Here is a 23,652-nt window from a genome sequence, read left to right as displayed (position 1 = left end):
CTAAGGATTCAAACATCAAACCTCTCCTTTTCCTCCGTGACTTCCCTCACTTTTCCCCATTCATTCATGTATTCAGTAAATGTTTGCTGAGGAGATAAAATGTGCCTCAGTTCTAGAAAGCAGATCAGTGCTCCTCTATAACAGCATAGATCCCATACTCTTAGTTGGGGGGGATATAACAAGAAACAAGTAAATATGTAATATGTCAGAAAACAGTAAAATCGGGGTAACAAGTTCCAGCAGGGGCAGTGAGATGCTGTTTTGTTTAGGACCATCAGAGACCTGACAGATTACGTGCGTTTGAGCAGAGTTTTAAAGCAACTGTGTATATTTGGGTGAAGCATGTTCCAGGCAGAGGGCACATTAAGTTTAGGGGACCCGTGTAGCCAAAACAAAGTGAGTAAGAGGAGACAGTGGTAGTGACAGGGGACATCTGAAGGATTTCAAAGCTGGGGACACTATCAGCTTTATATTTTACTAGGATCATTGAAAGCAGAACATCGTGGAGAGAGTAAGTCAGAGAATGGTCATTAGGAAGTTGGGAAATTATTAAAGAAAGGCACTGACAGTTTTCAGAGGTATTTGGAATGTGGAATTGACAGAAACTGGTGATTGGTCATGGGACACAAGAAGGCAAAGATTCTCCTTAGGTTCTGATTTAGGAAGAAAGGAGGCATGAATGAAGATTAGCCCCGTGAACCAAGACAGAAAATAAAGAGGGCAAAGCCGATTTTAACAGGGATGAGAGGAAATTCAGCAAAGCATGGATTTGAGGTCCTTATAGAACATCCAGGTAGACATAAGTATGTATACAGGGCAGAGCCTAGAGTAGAAGCTTGGAGGAGCTATGGTCCGAAGATTCAGATTTGAAATCATTGGTATATACAGATGATAGTTACAACCATGAGATTTTTAAAAGCAGTGATTTGGTTGTATAAATATTACTTAATGTTTAAAAATCTGAAATTTCTGCACTCTTTTTGTTTTGATTGGGAGAGATACAGTCTTGTGGGACCGACCACTTTTTTGTTTATTTTTAGATATACATGACAGAAGAGTATATTTTGACACATGCGTATATGGAGTAAAACTTACTGTCATTAGGATCCCATTCTTATGGTTGAACATGATGTGGAGTTACACTGGTTGTGTATTCATATATGAGCATAGGAAAGCTAGGTCTGATTCATTCTGCTGTCTTTCCCATCCCCACTCCACTCCATTCCCTTCATTCCTCTTTGTCTAAGCCAGTGAACTTCTGTTCTTCCCCTCCCATCCTTCCTTGTTATGGGTTATCATCCACATATCAGAGAGAACATTGGGCCTTTGGTTTTTTGGGACTGACTTATTACACTTAGCACTATAGTCTCCAGTTCCATCCATTTACCAGGAAATGCCATATATATAAGTCCTTTGGGTATAAACTGAGGAGTGGGATAACTGGGTCAAATAGTGGTTCCATTCCAGGTTTTCTAAGGAATCTCCCTCCTGCTTTCTATAGTGGCTGCACCCATTCGTAGTCCTATTAGCAATGTAGGTCGCCCTGTCCTCTCCAACATTTATTGTTACTTATATTCTTAATAATTGCCATTCTGACTAGAGTGAGAATCCATTTCTTGCAAATAACTTGTAGACAGGATTTTAGAAAGTCGTTCCTCACTTGTATTTTTCTTTTGGTGATTCAGGAAAATCTAAACCTAGCCCTGAATTCTGCTTCAGCCATTGGTTGTACAGTGGTCAATATTGGTGCACAGGACCTCAAAGAAGGAAAACCTCACTTGGTCTTGGGACTTCTCTGGCAGATCATCAAAGTTGGTCTTTTTGCTGATATTGAGATTTCCAGGAATGAAGGTAAGATCTTCAACAATGTTCACTTTTCATTGACACAAACCATTTTAGGAAGAATTTACATTTTTCTTTGTTGTTGTTGTTTTCATTCCAGCTTTGATTGCATTGCTAAATGAAGGTGAAGAACTAGAGGAGCTGATGAAGCTTTCTCCTGAGGAGTTACTGCTGCGATGGGTGAACTACCACCTCACCAATGCAGGGTGGCGTACCATCAGCAACTTCAGCCAGGACATTAAGGTTTTCATTTTCACGTTCAAATTAGTGCCATGAGCCAAGGATGCAGAATGTAAAATATTTAAAAAGTTTTTACTCACAGAATCCCAATTATATTCACCCAGTCTTTTTTTTTAATTAACTGATTTATTAATTTTTAATGAGTATTACAACAGGTGGTGAGAGGAAGGAGGAGCTAGCCTCCACAAATTAAAGCATTCTTTCCCTTTTTATGTGCCATGTCTGCTAAATTATAATGAGGATGTCAGCCCATTAATTTGACCTGAGAATTACATATGTTGGCTGAACTAGAGGCCTGGGGGTCTCACCAGTTCAACACTCTTACTCACATTTTGTCAATAACCAGCAAATAGGAAACTAAATTGTGTGAGGACAAAGGGAGTCTTAGGTATGCCTCCAGACCAGAGAAGCTTAAAACACTTCCCTCTCTCTCAGGAGAGCCTTTATTAGGGAAACTAACATTCAGTTCTACTGAACAACCCACGGTCACTGCCAGGATAGGTATTGCCAAACTGGGTCCCTGTGACTTGTTTTCTTTTCTGTGATTTTATTTTTTTCCAGAGGATTCTGAAAAAAAAAATTACAGTAGTGCTGTATTTAATTTATATGCCCTCTTTAGGTATATTAACACCTTATGTTTTTGCTGTAATGGTCTAGATGTCAATCTCTCTTTCAAGTGACATTGCTTTCTCTACTTTGAACTATTTTGTGTTCACTCACAGGTTTATTTTGGGGGTTCCTCTTATTCTGGATCCCCTTAAAACTCAGTTCAACTCAGGTCATTCAGACTGCAAACCCCTCCTACAGGGGCATTATGCTAGGTGTGAGCGATGCAAAGAAATCAGCCCTGGAGAAGCTTACAGTTTCACAGGGAGGCAAATGTCTAGTAGGTGGATGTTTCATTTATTTATGTAGCAAACTATACAATGTTTGCTGGCTTAAAACAATGATTTATTATTTTTCATAATTTTATGGGTTGATGCATCTTGGCTGGGTGGTTCTTCTCCTTCACAGTTTTTTCCTGGGATCTCTAGTTATATTCAGCTGTCACTTGGGTGCATCTGGAAGGTGTAAAAAGGAATTGGCCACGGGTCTAGTGCCTCAGTGCTCTTCCACCAAACCTCTCCACGTGGCTATCTTGGGTTTCACTGCATAGAATAATGGCCTCAGATAGCTGGACTTTTTACATAGACATTAACTTCTAGAGGGAAGAAGCTGAGGCTTTTAAGATTTGGGTTTGGAAGTCCCAGAATATCACTTTCACAGCATTCTTTCGGTCAGAGTGAGTCATAAGGCCAGTTCAAATTAAAGGGGAAGAGAAATAGCCTCTGCTTTTTATGGGAGGAGCTACATGCATGTGGAATTATGATAGTGTTTCTGGAGTCTGCATAGGATGATTTAACACAGTGTGGCCACAGTTTATTTAAAGAGATGGGCAAGGCTGGTGTGTCACAGCCACAGCATACTGGTACCAGTATTGTGACCCCAACTATTATGGTCTGGGGATGTATAATACGGAGATAGCAGCTGAAGCAGAGGAAGATGTACCAGTGGCAGCTGCAGAAGCAGCAGCAGCAGCTGCTCTAGGTGGCCACGGTCATGCAGGGGCTGAAGGCCTCATGGAAGACGTGATGCAGGAGGGTTACCTCAACCACGAGGGTGCTGTGAACCAGGGAGGTCTCTATACCACGAGGCCGGTGGCAGTAATCAGCAGCCCAGGCAGGAGCAACAGCCTGGGCAGCCTGCAAACATGGTCGCCGTGGTTCCACAGCCCTGGCACAGCTGTCCACGAATCCAATACAAGTTCTCTAAGTGGCACTTGCAGGAACTGGAAAGTGTTTTCCAAATAACTCAATACCCTGATGTGACCACCAGAAGGGGACTTGCAAGATGCACTAATGTGACTGAAACCAGAGTGCAGGTTTGCTTTAACAACAGGAGAACCAGATATAGGAAACATCGGAGGAAATTAATGCTTGGAGATGGGCCATCTGGTTCCCAGGACCACATGTTCCTGGCAAACATGAACAAACCCTGCAATGCCATTTTCCAAGAGTCAGATTGGGGGTGGGTCTACCTTTTGTAACTGGTACATGGGCCACTGTTGATGCCCAAGACACATTTATGTCCTCAACATTATATTAGCAATAAAGAAGTGAATTATCAATCAATAAATTAATTAACAGAGAGATGGGCAGGGGTGCTATGCAGTATAGGGAAGGGCACTTGATTCATTATAGAGAAATTAGGGAAGGCTTCCTGGAGAATATATTGGACCTGAATCCTTAATTGATCCTGAAGCTTGGAGTTGTTAACAAATATAAATGGTGGGGTGAGGGGCTTCCAGGTACCCAGAACCACATTGCTGGGAGCTGAGAACTATAAACTAGCATGATGATTTAGGAACCTACGAGTAATTCTGTGTTATTGTAATTACAGGGTTGTTTGTTATTCCAACCCAGTAACAATTTGGATGGGAGCAATTTTCTTAGTTTGAGCATTTTTTTTCTCTAAATTATTGATGATTCTATTCATTTAAAAAAATACTATTTCTTTTCTTTCCCTGAAGGATTCAAGAGCATATTTTCATCTGCTTAATCAGATTGCCCCTAAAGGTGACCGAGAAGGTGGATCTGCCATTGCCATTGACCTTTCAGGATTTAATGTGAGCATAGTTCAAATTTCCCTTTTTTTTTTTTTCTGGTGTACTGTAGTAAAATTATATGTAACAAAAAAATTTACCCATTTTTCCATTCTCGAGTATACAGTTCAAGTGAAATTCCTTATATTCACACCGTTGGGCAACTATCACCACTATCTCTTTAGAATTTTTTCATTCCATAGTAAAATTCTGTACCCATTCAACAAAGACTCCTCATTCCCCTCCTCCAACTCCTGGTAAGAGTACCGTCCACTTTCTAACTCTATCAGTTTGATGAGTGTGTACAAATTTAGAGTGTGATCGCTACAGGCCCCATTCCTTGGTGGCATCCTCTGCCCTTCATTAAAGTTTGACCTTTGCCCTTCGGAAGTTTTTTTTCCCCTGTCCTATGCTCCAGTCTCCAATGTTGAGCCATCGGCCTATCCTACTGAGGAACAGGAATTGCAAAATTCTAATCTTGAATATCTGAGAAATTAACCTTATATCCACGTTTCCCTGGTGCAGTGCAGCTGAACATGTTGCTTTTGTGACTGTCAACGTGTGTCAGGAAAGGGAGCAAGAAGTGGTTATTAGATTGCTAAGCAACTGATAATCAGTTCCACAGCTTAATTTTAGAAATGCACAGAATAAAAGATGGATATTCCTTGTATTTATCATATAGGAAGGACTGATACAGATCCTGATCCACCAGACATTTCCTAGGAAGTCCATTCTTTAAACATAAATTACATGGCGTGGTTCTATCTAAACATTAAAATCTGGTCATACTATAGATTGTATGAAAATTATTAAATATTTAAAATGTAGTTATCCTTTATTTGGTTGTAAAGGCAACCAGAGTCATTACTATAAATTATATTTTACATTATTATAAGGACATATATCAGAAATTTAGTTTGTAAATTACTTTGAGTCAAAAGTCAGAAACTTGAAAAACTTATGGAATATATAAAATATATTCAAAAGAAAACAGACTTAGTATATTAAATGACCATGTGCTCATCTCCCAGTTAAACATTTTTATGAACTCATGGTCAGTAGACTTATTTAATTTCCCTCCTTTCCTATATTATTTCGAAGCAAATTCTAGACATCATATCATTTCTTAGATAAGCATTTCAATATGTATTTCTAGAAGATAAAGATATTCTTTTAGTATGACCACAACACTTTATCCCTAAAAATATTAATAATTATAACATCACCTAGTTATTGTTGACATCTCCAATTCACTTGAAAATATCAAAATTTTTCTTTTATGGTCATTTGAATTAAGATCCAGATAAGGTCCATATTTTGTGATCTATTGATATCTACTTTGGTAATGTTACTGAATCTATCCCTTTCTCAGATCATGTACATTTTTACTACTTTAAAACTTTGGTACACAGAATTAGATTATGATCCTTAGTTATGATAGACTCTCATGATGGGCCCACGCATGAACCTCTTTGCATTTATGGTTGTGAGTGTTTAAAATTGTAACAAGCCTCATAAACCCTCAATCCAACAAGAAAACTAAGACCTTGATGCTAATTTTCATTTAGTTGAGCAGTTCTTTTGTCTGCCTCACCTCAATGTGGTGACCACCATCTTTAATTCTGAGTTCATTATTCTTTTGCTTCTCTTTTTATGTAGTTTCCTTTCATCAGATGCATTCCTTAATATCACTTCATGTAAAGTTTATCGTATTTTACTTACATTTCTAGTGCTGTTTTGAACTTCATATTGAGTCACTCACTTTGTTGTATCTCATTGTATGAATATCTAGTTCTTTCATCTAGTCTCATGTTCATGGGCATCTGGCTTTTTCGTTTGTTTCTAGGATTTTGCAAGGTGCTCTTCCTTCTGACTTTAATACTGTTAATATGTATCCCAAGTTGTTTTTCATTGAAATACCTCTCAATGTAGAATGGGTGAGGCAACTAAGCCTGCACTCTACCAGGTGACCGTGTTGTCTATACTTTAACCAACAGGAGCTTATTGATGTGATATTTGAGAGGTTTGTTGAATATTTCAGCAATGAGTGTTAAATATGACTCAGTGGCCCAGTGAGAAAATCGAGTGACTTTTTCCTTTTTGATTAAAAAAAAAAAAGGCAAGGGGGAGTTGATTTGTAATTCCTACACATTCTTAATTAACCTTATTTCGAGTTATTATTTGATATATTTGCAGCAAAGTGAGTGTTTTTAAATATATGTAACTATAAAAATTATGCCAACCAAAAGTTTGATCTTAACTATTCTTGTTTTCTTGTTTAGGAGAAAAATGACCTGAAGCGTGCTGAATTCATGCTTCAAGAAGCAGATAAACTAGGCTGCAGACAGTTTGTTACTCCTGCCGATGTGGTTTCAGGCAATCCCAAACTTAATTTAGCCTTTGTAGCTAATCTTTTTAACACATATCCATGCCTTCACAAACCTGATAATAATGACATCGATATGAATTTATTGGAAGGTATGTTCTTTCTGCCTTTAATTGATACATTGAATTTCTCTTCTTGTGGTGTTGTCTTAACTTCATTGTCAGAGCTAGGCTATTTATTGTAGAAGATGCAGCTCAGTGTGTGTAGGCGTGTGCATCTATGAAAAAGTTCAAATTACAGAAAGTGATTGTTGGTTTGGGTTAAAAGAGAATGCTGGGGTAAATTATCTTGCCATTTCTCCATAAGAATTTAGTGAAAATTATCATACAATTAAAATATTTTCATAAATGATCCTATAAGTACCACCAATATAGATAGTGAATTATCTCTTGGAAAAAAAACCCAATGATTTGTAGCTGGTTTTCTCCTTTGAAAACCAGTTTGACTCCAGTATTATTCTCTTTCTAATAGTTTTGGTGTACATGAAAAAAATTACAATACTCATTACTTGTCTTGTGTGTGGGCTACTGTTATCTGTCTCATAATATATAATACTTTCCTGTTTTGCTTCATGAAATGCAGATTTGACCCCTCCTAATGTAGGTACTGTATTTAGTACTTTTCTATACTCTAAAAATATATTCTTTCTGAATGTTCTTTTTATTAGTGCCATTTATTCTTTCCATTTGGGTTGTTTATTTTTTGCACTGTTCATGCTGTGTTCTCTTAATATGCCTATAAAAATGAATGACTACAAGCAAGAAACTCAAATGAAGCTTAATTCAATAGCAGAGCAAGGCTTTGCTCATGTACACTCTTGACCTCACGTGCCTTCTATAGTGATGGGATACTGTAGTTGTAAACATGGTAGGAACCAGTTTTGACAATTGGACTTAATGATTTGATGCAAAGTCTTTATCTTTCTTTCCTGTGACAAATCTTATTTTTTTTTTTATCACAAGTCATCTTTGAAAGGCTTCATTTAGGTTCTATAATAGATTATTTTGCATTATTTAGCTATGTTACATTTACTAAATGGCAGTGAAGCTGACAATATGTGAATCATCATAGTGACCAAAATATTCTCAAATCTAGTTCTTTCTCCTTTTTCCCAGCCTCTTCCTTTCTTCTTCCCTTCTCACAACCTCAGCCACATGTATGAGCAGTGCTGGTAGTTGTTGGAGAGGGGCCAGCGTTTCCCTTAGTTGCCCTTATCTGGAGAAGGCAGGGATTCTGCCTGGTGGGGAGAATCTGCTGTTGCAGGGTTCATTCTCTCACAAAACCCACCCTTGCTGTCTTCCCCAGTGAGACTGAGTAAAAACTCAGTTCTTCATCTTTTTCCTTTGACTGCCACAACTAGAGTTCTAATGTCCTTGTCACCTCATAATCATAGTTTCATGATGAAAGAAAGAAATTTCAAATTTGATAAATATATCTTTTGAGGAATACAATGAATTTAATTCACTCTTCTTGAGGGTCAGTTAAATAAGACAAAGACTACATTTTCTATATAGACCTGTAACCAAGAGGAGAAATTAAAAAAAAAAAAAAAAAAAACTGCATTTTTTTTTTTTTTTTGTAAGGAGAAATTTAGGGTAAAAGATTAGAACTTAATTCTTAAGTGAAAAAGAAGACTGCTAAGTTTTTATCAGTCTGGAAAATTTCAAAATCCCTCTGTGTCTTACAGTAGAAGGCATTGTTTAGAGTGGCATATTAAAAATGATCTGCTTTTTATAGTCACTGAATTCTTGCTAGATATCTTTTCCAACTTGCTCGCTCTATTTGTCATGTTTGAATTCTTTTGCTCATGTTCAGCATGCTTTTGAAATTTTTCAGTGTGCACAGGATTGCTACATATTTCCATTAGCATTGACTCTATTTGTTAAGATACTATGGAAGTATTTATCAATCCTCTTGATGTAGAACATATGTATGTCCTGATACATCTGCCAAAATGTATTTGACTTTGACTGTCATTAGAATATTTCCTCTGTAAATTTGTTTTTAATAGATACTTATGAAATTTGAAGCCTGACCTTATCACATCCCAAATTCATATATTAGTATGTCCTCATTGGTAAAGAATTTTATCTGTGAGGAACTAAAAGTATAATTAAATATTAAATCTTTATATCAAATTGATCCAAACAAGTGGGCTGCATATAGAGAGACCATCTCAGAATTCATTTGTGGTGATAGAAAGTAGCTAGGCCACAGAGTTAGAAAGACTTTGTTTAAATCATGTTTCCACCATTTATTATCTGAGTAACCTCTGTGAGCCTTGGTTTTCTCATATATAAAACAGGACTAATACTATTTATTTTGAAGAGTTAGAAAACAAGTTAAATGTGACCGGGAGTAGAAGAGTTGTGGTCAGGGTGGGAGATAGAAAGCACTTAACACATCACAGCATAGTTAGTGAATGTTGGATCTGTATCAGTTTCTTTTCTTTCATCTTAGTAGTTTACTTTTATTTTATTTGTTACTTTTATTGAAACTTGTTATCAATACAGATGTCAATTTGTCCTGCAAATGAAAGAAATATTTTATAATTCTTTCTATCGTATATATCAGCAATTAAGATTTTAGTTCAAAGATTGCTTTAGTTGTCTGCAATCCAGAAAACATTCTCCAATCTGGAATACATATGTTTTTGTAATGCTTTACCATGGCTTTTGCACAAATGCATAATGCTTCTAGCTTTGAGCATTTATTTACCAAGACGACTTGAAATGGTGCTAGATAAATAAATGCTCACTTTTGAAATCTACATTTCTTTGCAGGGATTAAAAGTTAAGATGATAATAATGTAATTAGTTAAGAATAACAGGAAGAAACATGAATCTGAAGCTTGTAACAGTTTCAGAACTCAATCAAAATACAAGCTTAGTGTCTTTTAAAATATTCACTATATCATGGGTCAACAGAATTTGAATATTTTAATTAAAATTAAGCTATTAGAACATTCAGACTTTGTAATTTTAAGACATGATTTGGATTTTCCCAGGTGGGAAAAATGTGAAAAATTTCTAATTACTAGGAAAAATATATATATATCATTATAATAGGTGGTAACTGAGAAATGACCAAAAGGTAAATCCAAGCAACATGCATCAAGCTATTATTCACAGTATGTTTATGTTTATGTCATATTGTAGACAGTTCAGGGACTTAGTTTGAACCTTTTTAATAACTTCTATAAATAAGGTAGGCATGGATTCTGGGAATATTTTGGTTTTGCTTTTTTAGAAAAGGTTGTCATGTAGATTAATTCTAAAGTGGTTGTAGCAGATACAACAGACTGATCAGTTGCCTCTTATAAAGACCAGCAGGAACAAAATTTAAACAAGAAATTATATGGCTATATAATTTCATAGGACAAGAATTAAAGCAGATTCTGGGAAATATGTTAGGTAATGACATTGAAAACCACATGAAAATATGTTGGGCAGTTTATCTTCTGAAAGGTTGATGCAAATAACAATGTCCTTCAGATCGTGGAAGGTTTTGGTACCTATTTTGGTTTATACTATCTGTGGCACTTAGCCTGAAGATTACTGTACAGATGGCTCATCTGAGGCTCAGATGGTTATAGATTTCCATACCAAATTGTCCCAGGAGTCTCACAGGTGCCCACGTCTAGAGAGTGAACTTGCGTAGGGATTAGAAGTGATGAAAAGTGAAAACGTTTCAGCTTTCAGGGGTCTGGTGATAAGATGCAGTCCAGGCTATTCTACTGTCCCCTAACTGTGCTGAAGGACAGGCTATCTTGATTGGTCACTTAGGACTATTTGCAGTCAGTAACTGCAAGGCAGATGCAGCAGAGGTCTGCACCTCTTCCTGCTTTGTGGTACCCCTTCCCTGCATTTTCCCTGTGGATGGTGTTTGTGCTGCTGTGAAGGGCTGCCTGGAGGTAGAGCTATCCCAAGTTAAATAACAGTGCTTGCAGGAGTTGTCTCCTTGAGGTGACCTTTGAGGTCCAGGAACTTACTATGATGAAATCCATCCTTAGATTAGCACACATTAGAATGCTGTGTGGGGGGTCCATATCCCTCAAGTATTTTCAATAGTGACAATCTAAGATAAACCCAGGAAGCCTGTAAAATAGTTATGCCCCCACCACCCCCCATCATTGCCTGTTTTTTAATATTACCAGAAATTCCCACTCTCCTTCATTGTGTGGTGTAAAGTGGAGGTTTGTAAGCCCAGAAACTTTCCTGTATGAAACCATAATCTGTATAAAATTAGAAACATTGTATTGGGAAAGGCAAAGCTTTTCTGTTTAATGTGCTAATGTTACCCCGAATGCTAAAAGATTTTGGTTTACAATGTTTATCTAGTCCACTTTGAATCTAATCATAACTTCAGACTACACAAGTTCGTCTGTTGTGTTTCTGGATGGTAGTGATTCACAGATATCAAGGAAGGGAATCTAGATGGAGAAAAGGAGAATGAGAGAGCGAGAGTGAGGTGGAGAGAGTATGTGTGGGCAAATGGAGGCGCCCTAGATGGAGTGGAGAAGAGTTTTTTTTTTTTTTTTTTTTTCTTTTTTCCTCTAAAGAAATTACAGTATCTAAGGAACCATGACCAAGTATGTATGGCCAATTTGTACTTGCCTGAATAGTTTGAAGTATAGTTCCTGATTCTTTGTGTCCTGAATCATCAGTGTGAACTTGTGTGTACTCTAGGAGAGAGCAAGGAAGAGAGGACCTTTCGGAACTGGATGAATTCCCTGGGGGTCAACCCATACATTAATCACCTGTACAGGTACGTTTCATCGTGTTTCAGCCTTACTGGCAGGATCCTATTCCCCCACCCCTGATGCTGAGGCTGGAGCCCAGCGCCTCACACATGCTAGGCAAGTGCTCTACCACTGGGCTACCTCCCAGCCCCAGTGGTCCAATTTTAAAAGTTTCAGACTGTCAGTATGTTTACATGACAGCGTTTTCTCATATCACAAGGAGTTAGCTAACATTTAGAGTTTCAGAATGCTAGGAATTGGCAATAGAGTACATTTTTAAAAGGAAAGTATCCTTTAAAAAATAATATAATTATGATTTTTGATGATAGAACTACATCAATGAAGATAATCCTTATTCTTTTATGGTAATTGTGAAAATAATAAATTACTTCAGCTTGAACATATTAGAATAACAGTACTATTTGATAAATGGTTCTTAGCCATTATATCAGTATTTTTCATTATAATTCATTTTTAAATTATTTTTATCACAACCACAATTACTGTACAATTTTTATGTATTCATTTACTTAATTTGTAGAAATGACTTGTTTTCCCTGGTAATTATTATAATTTTTATCTTACTCTTTGTTTAAAAATGACCACACATAGCTTGTACAGTGGTGCTGGCCTGTGACCCCAGTGACTAGAGAGGCTAAGGCAGGAGAATCACAAGTTCAAGGCCTGTCTTAAAAAAAGTGGGGAGACAGAGGATGTAGCTCAGTGGTAGAGCACCCCTGGTTTCAATCCCCAGTGTCACAGCACATATTTGACATTGGTTGGACTAAGAAAATATTTTACTAAATCATTTCCAACGCTGTTAGTGATAACAATGTGTCTTCCTAGATGTAGATGAGAAGAAACCTTTTTCTCTTTATTATAGAATCTTGCCTTAAAAAACATATAAAGGAACTCAACTTCAGCTAGTTTTTTTTTTTTTTTAGTGAAAAAAACTTAACTAAACCTGTCAATAATTTACCTCTTTAAAGAGTTTAACCCTATCTAAAGATTAACTAAGTTATTTTTTAAATTTGAACTGAAGATTAATGTCATAGTGGACAACCTCACTGAGGATTTATTTTGTAGTAATTTCTGCTTCTTGGTATGTATTAAAATTATTCTTTAAAATCTAAAACCAAGTATTGCCTTATTTGATTAATTGGTCTCAATGTGATAGACTTATTTTAATTCCAGCTAAATGAGAGGAGATGTACATCAGTTTGACAGGAGATAGCAGGTAAAACTCAAATATTGGACAGGAGAGAGGAATAGATATTTATAAATGTCTCTAATATACTACTGAAGAAGAGACTTTGGGGAGGTGCATACCAAGCTTTATGCCACCTGTAGGAGTACAGAATAGTGAGATGTTTATTTGCAATTTGAGTACTTTAAATATGGTTTTATTTTCTTATAATAAATGTGTAATTCTCTTATAATTGAATATTAAAATAGGGGATTCAGTTTGTTCAGACTTGGGTAAGTATTTCATAATTATGAAGACTTGAGTTCTCTATGGTATATAGAAGAGAATTGGCCGAATTTTTTAGTTAGATACCTAATTATAGTTACCTTGATCTCAAAATGCTAGCAAAGGGCTTTAGGGATATGTATTTTTTCCTTGGGAAAGAGACTATTACTTTCAGAAAATTCTCAAAAGTAGCATAACCTTAAAGGAAACCATCATATTCAGAACAACACTAAACAGAACATGGATTTATATCTGGATCTCATTCCTAAGCCTACCCCTAAGCATTTTTTTAACCCCATCTATAGTATATCCAGTTTCTACTGATACAATTAGAATAATGTATATTGATTTTAACTGAAAATTCCTTTCTCAAAACAAATTTTTAAACATATTTAAGAATAAATAGCTCTAGAGTTTCTAGGATCAGTTGGTTGTGGAATTCATCTTGAAATCTCTGGAAATCATTTTAGCTCTCAGGACCTCAGTTTTCCCATTTGTAGACCATGAATAATAGTACCACATTATCCAGGAATAAGAATTAATTCACTTAGAGAAAAAAAAAATTCATGAACTAGATGGAGTATAGAACCTACACAATAGTAATGTCATTTTTTTTTTGGTACTGGGAATTGAACCCAAGGACAATTAATCACTGAGCCACATCCCTAGCCCTTTTTAATTTTTATTTTGAGACAGGGTCTCACTAAGTTGATCAGGCCACATCCCCAGCCCTTTTTAATTTTCATTTTGAGATAGGGTCTCACTAAATTGATCAGGGCCTCGATAAATTGCTAAGGCTGACTTTGAACTTGAGATCCTCCTTCCTCAGCCTCCTAAGCCATTGGGATTATAAATGTGTACCACTGTGCCTGGCTAGTGATGCCTTTTTTTAATACAAAATGCTCATGTGCTTATAGAGAACCTTGTCAGATTTTAATGACTTTGATATTAGATTTTCCCATCACTCAGCACAGAGCCCAGCCCCCTTCACTGCCATATGGTATATGCTCAGAAAATGCAAAGTAATGCTCACATCAACCACAGTTAAGACATAACTTGGTGGATAAGCTGTTAGAGGAGAAAAGCCACACAATATATCACAGAGCTAGCCATTTAAAAAATCAATTGTTATTGCTGTATGTCCTTAGCATACAGAGTTGAGAACAGGCTGGAGACACACTGTCTTAGAACTTACTTTTCTCCATATAAAGTATTAGTATTCTTAAGTATTAGTTAAGAACTCCTACTTGCTGATAAACTCCTTCCTCTTAACCTTCGTTATTGAACATGAACAACTGCCTACTGAATAGCTGTGATATTCCTATAATTAAAAGTTTCTAAAAATCCTAATACATCACTAACACATGAACTCATTCTACTGTACAAGTTTCAAGAAATATGTACATGAACAGAATAAAATATATAATTGCCCTCTCATACTCCCTTTTTCCTGCCCAGAGGAAATCCATATTAATAGTATGTAGCATACATAGGTATATAAATACTTTGACTCTAATTTTAAAAAAATAAATGAGATCAGACCAGGTGAAGTGTTCTGCCATGTGCCTTTTTAAACAATATTACCTTGTAAAGCATGTCATATTGGTATATAGACATCTACTTTATTATTTCTAACAGTGGCCCAGGAGCTCATAGTATGGCTAGTTTACTCAACATCCCCTGATGGCCAGGCATTTAAGTTTTTTCCAGATTTGTAAATACTGTGAACTGGGTGCAGTGACTCATGCCTATAGTCTCAGCTACTCAGGAGGCTGGCAGGAGGATTATTTGAGCCCAGAAATTTGAGACCAGTCTGAGCAACAGAGACCTTGTCTCAAAAAATAAAAATAAAGAAATAAATTCTGTGGCAACCAATGTCTTTCTGTATGTGTACATATGTACTTACTTATCTACATATACATACATGTGGGCACAGATATGACCATATGTACATATATATCTATATAAATGTCTTCGTAAATATTTATGAAAAATTTGGGGGCAACTTCTTAGGTTGGAAGTTCTGTGTCATTATATATCCTGTTATTCTATAAGCATTAAGTGACCCTGTTGTGGATTTTTTTTTTTCTTTGCTATACTAGGGATTGAGCCCAGAGCCTGCACATGCAAGGCAAGCGCTTTCCTACTGAGCTACATTTGCAGTCCTTTTTTGGTTTTCTTTCGAGACAGGGTCTCAGTCAGTTGCCTAGGCTGGCCTCACAGTTGCTATTCTTTTGCTTGAACCTCCTGAGTAGCTGGGATCATTGGCATGAACCACCATGCCAAGCCTCTGTTGTGTTTTCAAAGACGTATGTCCATCTTCAGTGTACTTCATAAAATTAAAGACCGACACTTGCTCTTGTCTCATCTCCTTTCCCTTCTTCTCTAGTGACCTTGCAGATGCTCTGGTGATCTTCCAGCTCTATGAGATGATCCGAGTGCCAGTTGACTGGAACCACGTCAACAAACCTCCTTATCCTGCTCTCGGAGGGAACATGAAGAAGGTGAGTGAGATAATGACCATGGGTCTGTTGTCATTGTTCTGATATAAAACTGAAGATTTAGACTTCGTAAAGCTTGGTAAAGTATGGTCAGTCCCCACAGCTCTGTTTCAGACCAAAATATGTTAAGCTTAATAGCCTTTTTACAAGTTTGGAAAGTTGAAGACAGTCTTCCCAGTCAGAAGCTTTATATAAATGCTTTCTTCTTTAGCAAGCTGTAGTACTTAATGTTCTTTGAGATGTAAGTGCATTCTTCCTTTATAATTGCCACAACTTGTTGAGTCTTTACTGGCTATTCATTTACTCAGCATATATTTGATTACCATCTCTGTGTACAGTGCTATGCATAATATGAAAAAATACAAGTCATGGAGCCCTAAAGAAATCAGGGAGTTAAGATATGTGTAAACAACTGCAATATAGGACTATGTAAGCAAAGTGATAGTATGGGTTTTAAAGAAGAGAAGACCACAGGTCACCCTTATGAAAGTCTTCATGCAGGAGGCTAGATTTGAGTTAGACCTTGAGAAATGGATTGAATTTTGTCACAAGGTGGATGGAGAAGGGGCTGAGGATTAAGCTAAATGGTAATTGTGAGAAAGTGTGTTTCTGGGAATTAAGGATTAGTTTTGCTGTAGCAGAAGATTTTGATAGGTAAGCAGTAATCGTGAACACTAAAAATTGGGATTGGAGCAAGATATTAAGAATCTTGACTACAAGATTAAAGAGCATGGGCTTTAAACTGTAAGCAATGGGAAGTTAATGTTTTTTGAAGGCAGTGACTTGATTGCAGCTGGTGGAAGAAAATCTGGTAGATGATTGTAAAAAGAAGTTCTTGTCTTCTAGTATTCTTCAGATGGGATCAGGAGTCTCCTTGGTGTTCATGTTTGTTCTGCTGAAACCTTTTTGGATTTGTTTCGCATTTCCTTTTTACCATTTTTAGTGTCATTTGCTTTCTAAAGTAAGACTACACAGGACTTTCAAATTTTAATACTTTCATTTAATCTCATCATTTTGTTTAAAATAAGGATAATTGAAACATACTAAACAAATTAGTGGACTAAATTTTCTAGAACTTACCTGTTTATTATGAAATTGACCAGAATTTTCATAATGTTAAAACTGTTGGTAACTAAATAAGTAGAAATATAACCATATTCCTGGACAGAAAGACTAAATAGCATAAAGATATCAATTTTTCCCAGTTAACTTAAAAGTAGAACATAATTCCAGTTGGACACTAAAAAGATGGTGTGTGCGTGAAGCAGGGAATAAGTGAAACCATTTATATATATATATATATGTGTGTTGAGGGTGAGATTTATAAAGTGATTTTAAATTTTCACCAGAAGAAGAAAAAGGCCTGAATAGTCAAGAACATTGTCCAAGGATGTTCAGGGATATTTTGGAGGCATTAGAAAATAGTCATGTGCCACATAATGATGGTTTGGTTAATGATGCACTGCATATACTATGGTTGTTCCCTAAGATTGTATCACCTGGTGACATCATGACCACAGTGACACAGTTCTCATCAAGTAGTACATGGCTATATATAAAAATTTATAGTGAGGGTACAGTGATTGAAATGTTTTAGTATGAATGTAAAAATGGAATGGAATAGGATAGCCTAGAAATCTTAATCCTAAGAACTTAATATATGGCAGTGTGGTTCCTGAATTCAAGAGGGAAAGGAAAGATCATCCAAAAAATGATGCCAGAAAACACCCAATTAACTATTTAGTTAGAAAAAAAAAGCAATCTTTACCATATATCATCCATCAAAGTAAATGCCATGTGGATTTAAGGTAAGGAATGTTAAAATATAATAAAACTCTTAAGAAAATATAAGTGAATGATTCTCAGTGGTCCAGTGCCTCTGAGTTTAATCCCTGGTACCCCCAAAAAAAATTTTAACAGAAAATAATGATGGTAATACACAGAAAAACTTTTTACCCACGATAAAGAAATGCAGTTTAAAATAAGAAATTGCATCCAGTGTTAAGAGGATATTTTCCTTTTTAGAATGGCTCTAGAATCAGTTTGGTAATACATTATCAATAATCTAAAAAAAAAAATCCTTTGACCTAATAATTTTAATTCTTATCGTCTACCCCGATGAAAAATCAGGAACTCAGACAAGAAGTTGTGTGCCAGATTGCTTATTACCATAATGTTTAGTTCCAGTAGAACATAATCTAGTTATTCAATAAAGCATTAATAATGACTCACCTACAAGATGAAGTAAAATTTGCCATCAAAAATAGTGTTTTAGCTGAAGCAGGAGGATCACAGGTTCAGAGCCAGCCTCAGCAACTTAGCGAGGTCCTAAGCAACTGAGTGAGAACCTGTCTCAAAATATAAAATCAAAAAGGGCTGGGGATATGTCTCAGTGGTTAAGTGCTTTGGGTTCAATCCCTGGTACCAAAAAAAGAAAGTAAAGTATTTTAGTAATGGTGGCATGGCAGAGGGCAATATACAAAACTGTGTGTGTACTTGATATGAATCTAATTTGCTTAAAACATACACACAGGTATGCTTTCAAAAAGGACTTCTAATCTTCCTCTACATCCCGAGAATGAACATATATTTGTAGACTTCGCAATTTTAAAAAAGTAAAAACTGGGCTGGGGGTGCACCTCAGTTGGTAGAGTGCCCTCCTTGCAAGCACAAGGCCCTGGGTTCAATCCCCAGCACCGAAAAAAAAAAAAAAAAAAAAAAAAGAAGAAGAAGAAGAAGAAAAGTACAAACTTTTTGGGCTGGGGTTGTTGCTCAGTGGTAGAACGCTTGCCTTGCACGTGTGAGGAACTGGGTTCTATTTTCACCACTGCATATAAGTAAATAAAATAAAAATCCATTGACAACTAGAAATTTTTTTTTAAAAAGCAAAGACTTTTAAAAGGAGATACATCATAATATTAAAAGTTTTTGAATCGATAGTGCAATTATGAGATTTATATTCATATTTTCAGTATTTTTGATGATTGAACTGCCTGCATTTTAAAATTTCATTTGATTTGCTTACAGTTTTTGTCATAGAAGTAGAATTCAGAAAATCTTATTTTTTTTAGAATTCAGAAAATCTTGTGGAATAATTTCACATAATTTTTTTTCCTTCAAAATTTAACAGGAAAACACAAATTGAACTATTCACTATGCTTGGAATTTTTTTTATGTTAATTGCAACATGTTACAAATGAATCATATTCAGAATGTTTCCTTTCAACAAATACTAGCTACTTAGTAGAATTAAACATAAAGCATGAGATAATTTCAAGATATTTTAAAAGCAGTACTTTTCCTGACACATCATCACAGGGAATTATTTTATGAACTGTGGACAATCATCAACGAACATCACTTTACTTCACTTATTAAGTTCATAAAACTGCACCATAAAATATATTTCTTCATTGCTTTTTCTGCATTTCTTCTCACTTGGAAGCTGGTGTCATATTACATAACTCTTCTCATTGTCCAAATGATCCTCCAAAGCATTTGAAGTGCTTGGAATCATTCTTCCATTCACTCTCAGACTGGGCTCTCCAACTTTTTTTTGCTTTCTTCATGTTCATTTCACCCTGCTTCCCATCCTGGGGATTGAACTCAGGGGCCCTCTATCACTGAGCTACTTCTTCAGCTCTTTTTATTTCTTTGTTTAGAGACAAGGTCTCACTAAGGTATGCAGGCTGGCCTTGAACTTCTGATCCTCCTAACTCAGTCTCTGGAATAGCTGGGATTGTAGTTCTTCACCATCACGCTTGGCTTTGTGTCCATTCTTAACTAATATGAGTTCTGCATATTTTAGCCTGACAATTCTCAATTATTTCCAAGACTCAGTTTGTGCCTAAAGCTCTTAACTTCTATATTTTCAGCCTCAGGAAGCAGATCTATTTTTAGGGTTTTAGATACTACCATAAACATGACTGACCCCTAGGAACCTAACTTCTCATTCTTTCTCTAGTTTGGTACCTCTCCAGATCTTAGATGTGTTCTGCCAAATTTTGAAATCAGCTGCGGCCCCAAATAGAACATCATTCCCCTTATGTTAACACCCATTTCCAGTTTCCCTTCTATTGTTGGTCATACCAACGTCCCCTTAGTCTACACTAGCAACCCTGAGATTCTTTTTCACCATCATCTCTCTTAGTTATTTTGGTCAAACTGTAAGACAGATGGTCCTTTACTGAAATGCATTCTACACAAAAGTGATTATTGTAGTTTGTTAGCAAAGTTTCCCATTCAAATGAGTATCCATGGTTTTTCTCTTCCTCTTCACAGTTACATAATCAAGAGTGCTGGGTTTTTTTCCATAAATTAGGAATCCATTCCCTTTTATTTTTTTTTACAAGTCTAAAAATTTCTATAGCATTTATTTATATTGAACAGGCATAATTAAATATGACTACTAGGAAAACTAATTTTGAATTATTATCTCCTTGCATTTAAAAAATATGAATCCAAATCAGATGTTTTATTTGATTTATGAAGTGAACCAGGCAAATGTTACAGAAAGTTCAAAGGATCTCCTTGCATTTTTTTTGTTGTTGTTGTTTTGAAACCAACTGAATTTTGGGAATTTTTTCTCTCTTTTATTTTTTTTTTAATACTGGGGATTGAACTCAGGGGTGCATGACCACTGAGCCACATCCCCAGGCCTAGCTTTTGTATTTTATTTAGAGACAGGGTCTCCCTGAGTTGCTTAGCACTTTACTTTGCTGAGACTGGCTTTGAACTCGCAGTCCTCCTCTCTCAGCCTCCTGAGCAGCTGGGATTACAGGCATGGGCCACTGCACCTGGCCAAATTCTCTTTTTTAAATAAATTTATTTATTTGTTAAAAAAAAATCCTTTACTTGTGTGGCCTCTTTTTTTGCCTTTCATAGAAATACTTCCTTATTTTTAGAAAAAAAAAATGTTATCTGTTTATCTCTGGTTGAACTGAAATGGAGCCTTAACTACCTTGGAAACAAAATTGAGAGAAACTAGTTATACTTTTTTTTTTTTTTTTTAAACTGTTTATTCCAAAAAATACGTAGTAAATGCTTTTCTTCCACTGGTGATAATATACAATTAAGAGAGCTTACAATTTCACTGCAGGAAAACTCATCTGCATAAGAATGAATGTGTCCACACACACACACACACACACACACACACACACACACACATATTTCTATTCTGATAAAAGAAGTATAACACTAGATGATGGGAAATGAGAATCCTCTCTAGAGGCCAGAGTAGACCAAGAAAAAAAAAAATTAAGTACAGAAAGAATTTAACCAAACTTAATATCACTAAAAATAAATAGGTGGGCAAATAATTTATTGGTACTTATATATCAAATTTTGACTTTTGGCAGGGCACTGGGCTGGAAGTGGGTAGATTGATATAGATTTATACTTGTAAACATTTTTGTTCTTTAAAAGGAGCTATACAATGAATAGCAAAAGAAATCACATAAAGCTAAGTATAAATAGAAGATGGTGCAAAAGCATTGCAATATAAGCATTAATAGGAGTTCAACAAGTTCAACAAGCATTATTAGCTGGTTCAGTGAAGGTTAAGCCTTTGTTAAATAAAATGGGCTAAGAGCTGAAATTGAGGATGAGTAAGATGTGGTTAAAGACTATGAGAGATGAAATTAGATTCTTAATGAAACAATGACTTTCCTATTCCTTAATTTAAAATATAGACAAAACATAATTATGTCTATTAGTGGAATGCAGGAATCTAGGTTTTTAGTCACATATTTGCCATTAGTAAGATGTGTAATCTTGGATTGTCAAGACTCACAAGATAAGACAGGATCTGAATGCTTTGCAGCCAGCTGTTCTATCTAGGTCACCCCTTAGTGCTTTGATATCTTTAGCTATAAAATGGAAATAAGTATTCCTTGCTTTCACAGTGTTATTATGAAATGAAATTCAGTCATATAAAGTGTTATTGAATTATTTTTCAGATGACTGAATCAGGTTGACATATTCAGGAGATATGTTTTTATACCCAAACTTTTGCTTGCTTATAGATTGAAAACTGTAACTACGCAGTGGAGCTTGGGAAGAATAAGGCCAAATTCTCCTTGGTTGGTATTGCTGGGCAGGACCTAAATGAAGGGAATTCAACACTTACTCTGGCACTGGTATGGCAGCTGATGAGAAGGTAAAGGCTGATGTGTTTAGAGCAACACTGTCAGTTCCCTTCAACAAGTTATCAAGCTAAACTTTTAGCTATTTTTGAATAATAATAATAAACACAATACATATACAATGTAAAATATATTAATTTTGTAAAAGGATTTATTATTGATTACATGTACTAGTAAATTTCATTTTAAAATGGGTCTGTTCATCTCACTTTATTCAGAATGGCAATTATCAAGAATACAAGTAATAATAAGTGTTGGTGAGTGTGGGGGAAACAGGTACACCATATGTTGTTGGTGGGACTACAAACTAGTGCAACCACTCTAGAAAGCAGGATGGAGATTCCTCATAAAAGTAGCAATGGAATCACCATAGGACCCAGCTATCCAAAAGATCTAAACTCAGCATACTACAGAGATGCAGCCACACCAATGTTTATAGTAGCGCAATTCACAATATCTAAACTATGGAACCCCACCTATGTGCCCTTCAACGGATGGATGGATAAAGAAAATGTGGTATATATAGACAATGGAGTATTACTCAGCCATAAAGAAGAATGAAGTCATGGCATTTGCTGGCAAAGGCTTGGAAGTGGAGACTGTCATGCTAAGCGAAATAAGTCAATCCCCCCAAACCAAGGGATAAATGTTTTCTCTTATGTGTGGAAGCTAGTCCAAAACAAGGAGGAAAAGAAAAAGGAGAAAGGAACAAGGAGAAAGGAAAAAGCAAGAGAGGCGGGCAGAATTCCATCCAAATAGAAGAAAGATGAGTGGAGTAGATGAAGGTGATCGAGGGGGAAGGAGGAGAAACAGATTCAGAGAAATGAATCTGACCTAACTTTCCTTTGTACATACATAAATATACTACAATGAATCTCACCATCATGTATATTCACAGACACTAATAAAAAAAAACAGTAAATAGCAGAAAGATCAATAGAGGGAAGGAAACAGGAAGGGAGGAGGAAAGAAAAAGAGGAAGTACTGGGGAATTAAAGTAAATTATATCCCATGCTTTTATAATTATGTCAAGATGAATTATAATGTTATTTATAACTTAAAAAAACAATGAAAAATAAGAAACAGAAAAAAAGAAAATGGATCAATCTCTAGAAATTTACTTTGCATTAATAACTCTTAAAATGGCTTTGTAAATTGTTTTAAAGTTTTTAAATACCATATTGTAGTTTTGTTTTTGCATAGTGAGCTTTGGAACTCTGGACTTTAACCAAGTGCAAATGCCAGGCTAACATTAGAAATATTTATTAGAACTGAACTATTTTTTAAATATTTATCTAAATATTGACAAAAATGATATGAAAACAAATATGTGTCTTCTTTGCTGCAGGTATACATTGAATGTGTTATCAGATCTTGGAGAGGGTGAAAAAGTAAATGATGAAATTATTATTAAATGGGTCAACCAGACTCTTAAAAGTGCAAACAAAAGTACTTCTATTTCCAGCTTCAAGGTAATCAAGAGTACTTAAGAAATTTTTTCTGTAAGCTTAGGAAGGAACTTCTTATTGAGAATTATATTGGTTAGATAGAATGACATTAATGTAATATCTTGGAAACACACAACTTAGAGGAGTTTAGGTACTAATTATTTGGCATGTGTAAACTAGAAATACTGAGTTTGAATTTTTATATTTGTGATTGGTTATCCTGTTGAATATAAATG

General features: G+C 35.7%; 1 protein-coding gene across 7 annotated transcripts in view; it reads left to right on the top strand.

Moving 5' to 3' along the window:
- Pls1 (plastin 1) overlaps nucleotides 1-23,652 on the top strand; it is a 109,431-nt gene that overhangs the window by 77,892 nt on the left and 7,887 nt on the right. For all 7 annotated transcript variants that reach the window (XM_047564441.1, XM_047564440.1, XM_047564439.1 and 4 more), the window contains 8 exons: nucleotides 1,686-1,851; nucleotides 1,943-2,085; nucleotides 4,652-4,747; nucleotides 7,006-7,201; nucleotides 11,798-11,876; nucleotides 15,711-15,825; nucleotides 21,849-21,982; nucleotides 23,317-23,440. In XM_047564441.1, coding sequence (XP_047420397.1) covers nucleotides 1,686-1,851; nucleotides 1,943-2,085; nucleotides 4,652-4,747; nucleotides 7,006-7,201; nucleotides 11,798-11,876; nucleotides 15,711-15,825; nucleotides 21,849-21,982; nucleotides 23,317-23,440 — 1,053 coding nt within the window. The remainder of the gene's footprint in view (nucleotides 1-1,685; nucleotides 1,852-1,942; nucleotides 2,086-4,651; nucleotides 4,748-7,005; nucleotides 7,202-11,797; nucleotides 11,877-15,710; nucleotides 15,826-21,848; nucleotides 21,983-23,316; nucleotides 23,441-23,652) is intronic.

Source organism: Sciurus carolinensis, chromosome 9 (genome assembly GCF_902686445.1).
Source record: "Sciurus carolinensis chromosome 9, mSciCar1.2, whole genome shotgun sequence".
Lineage (NCBI taxonomy): Eukaryota > Metazoa > Chordata > Mammalia > Rodentia > Sciuridae > Sciurus > Sciurus carolinensis.
The sequence above is the reverse complement of the archived record's forward strand: the minus strand, read 5'-3'. Positions and strand labels throughout refer to the sequence as shown.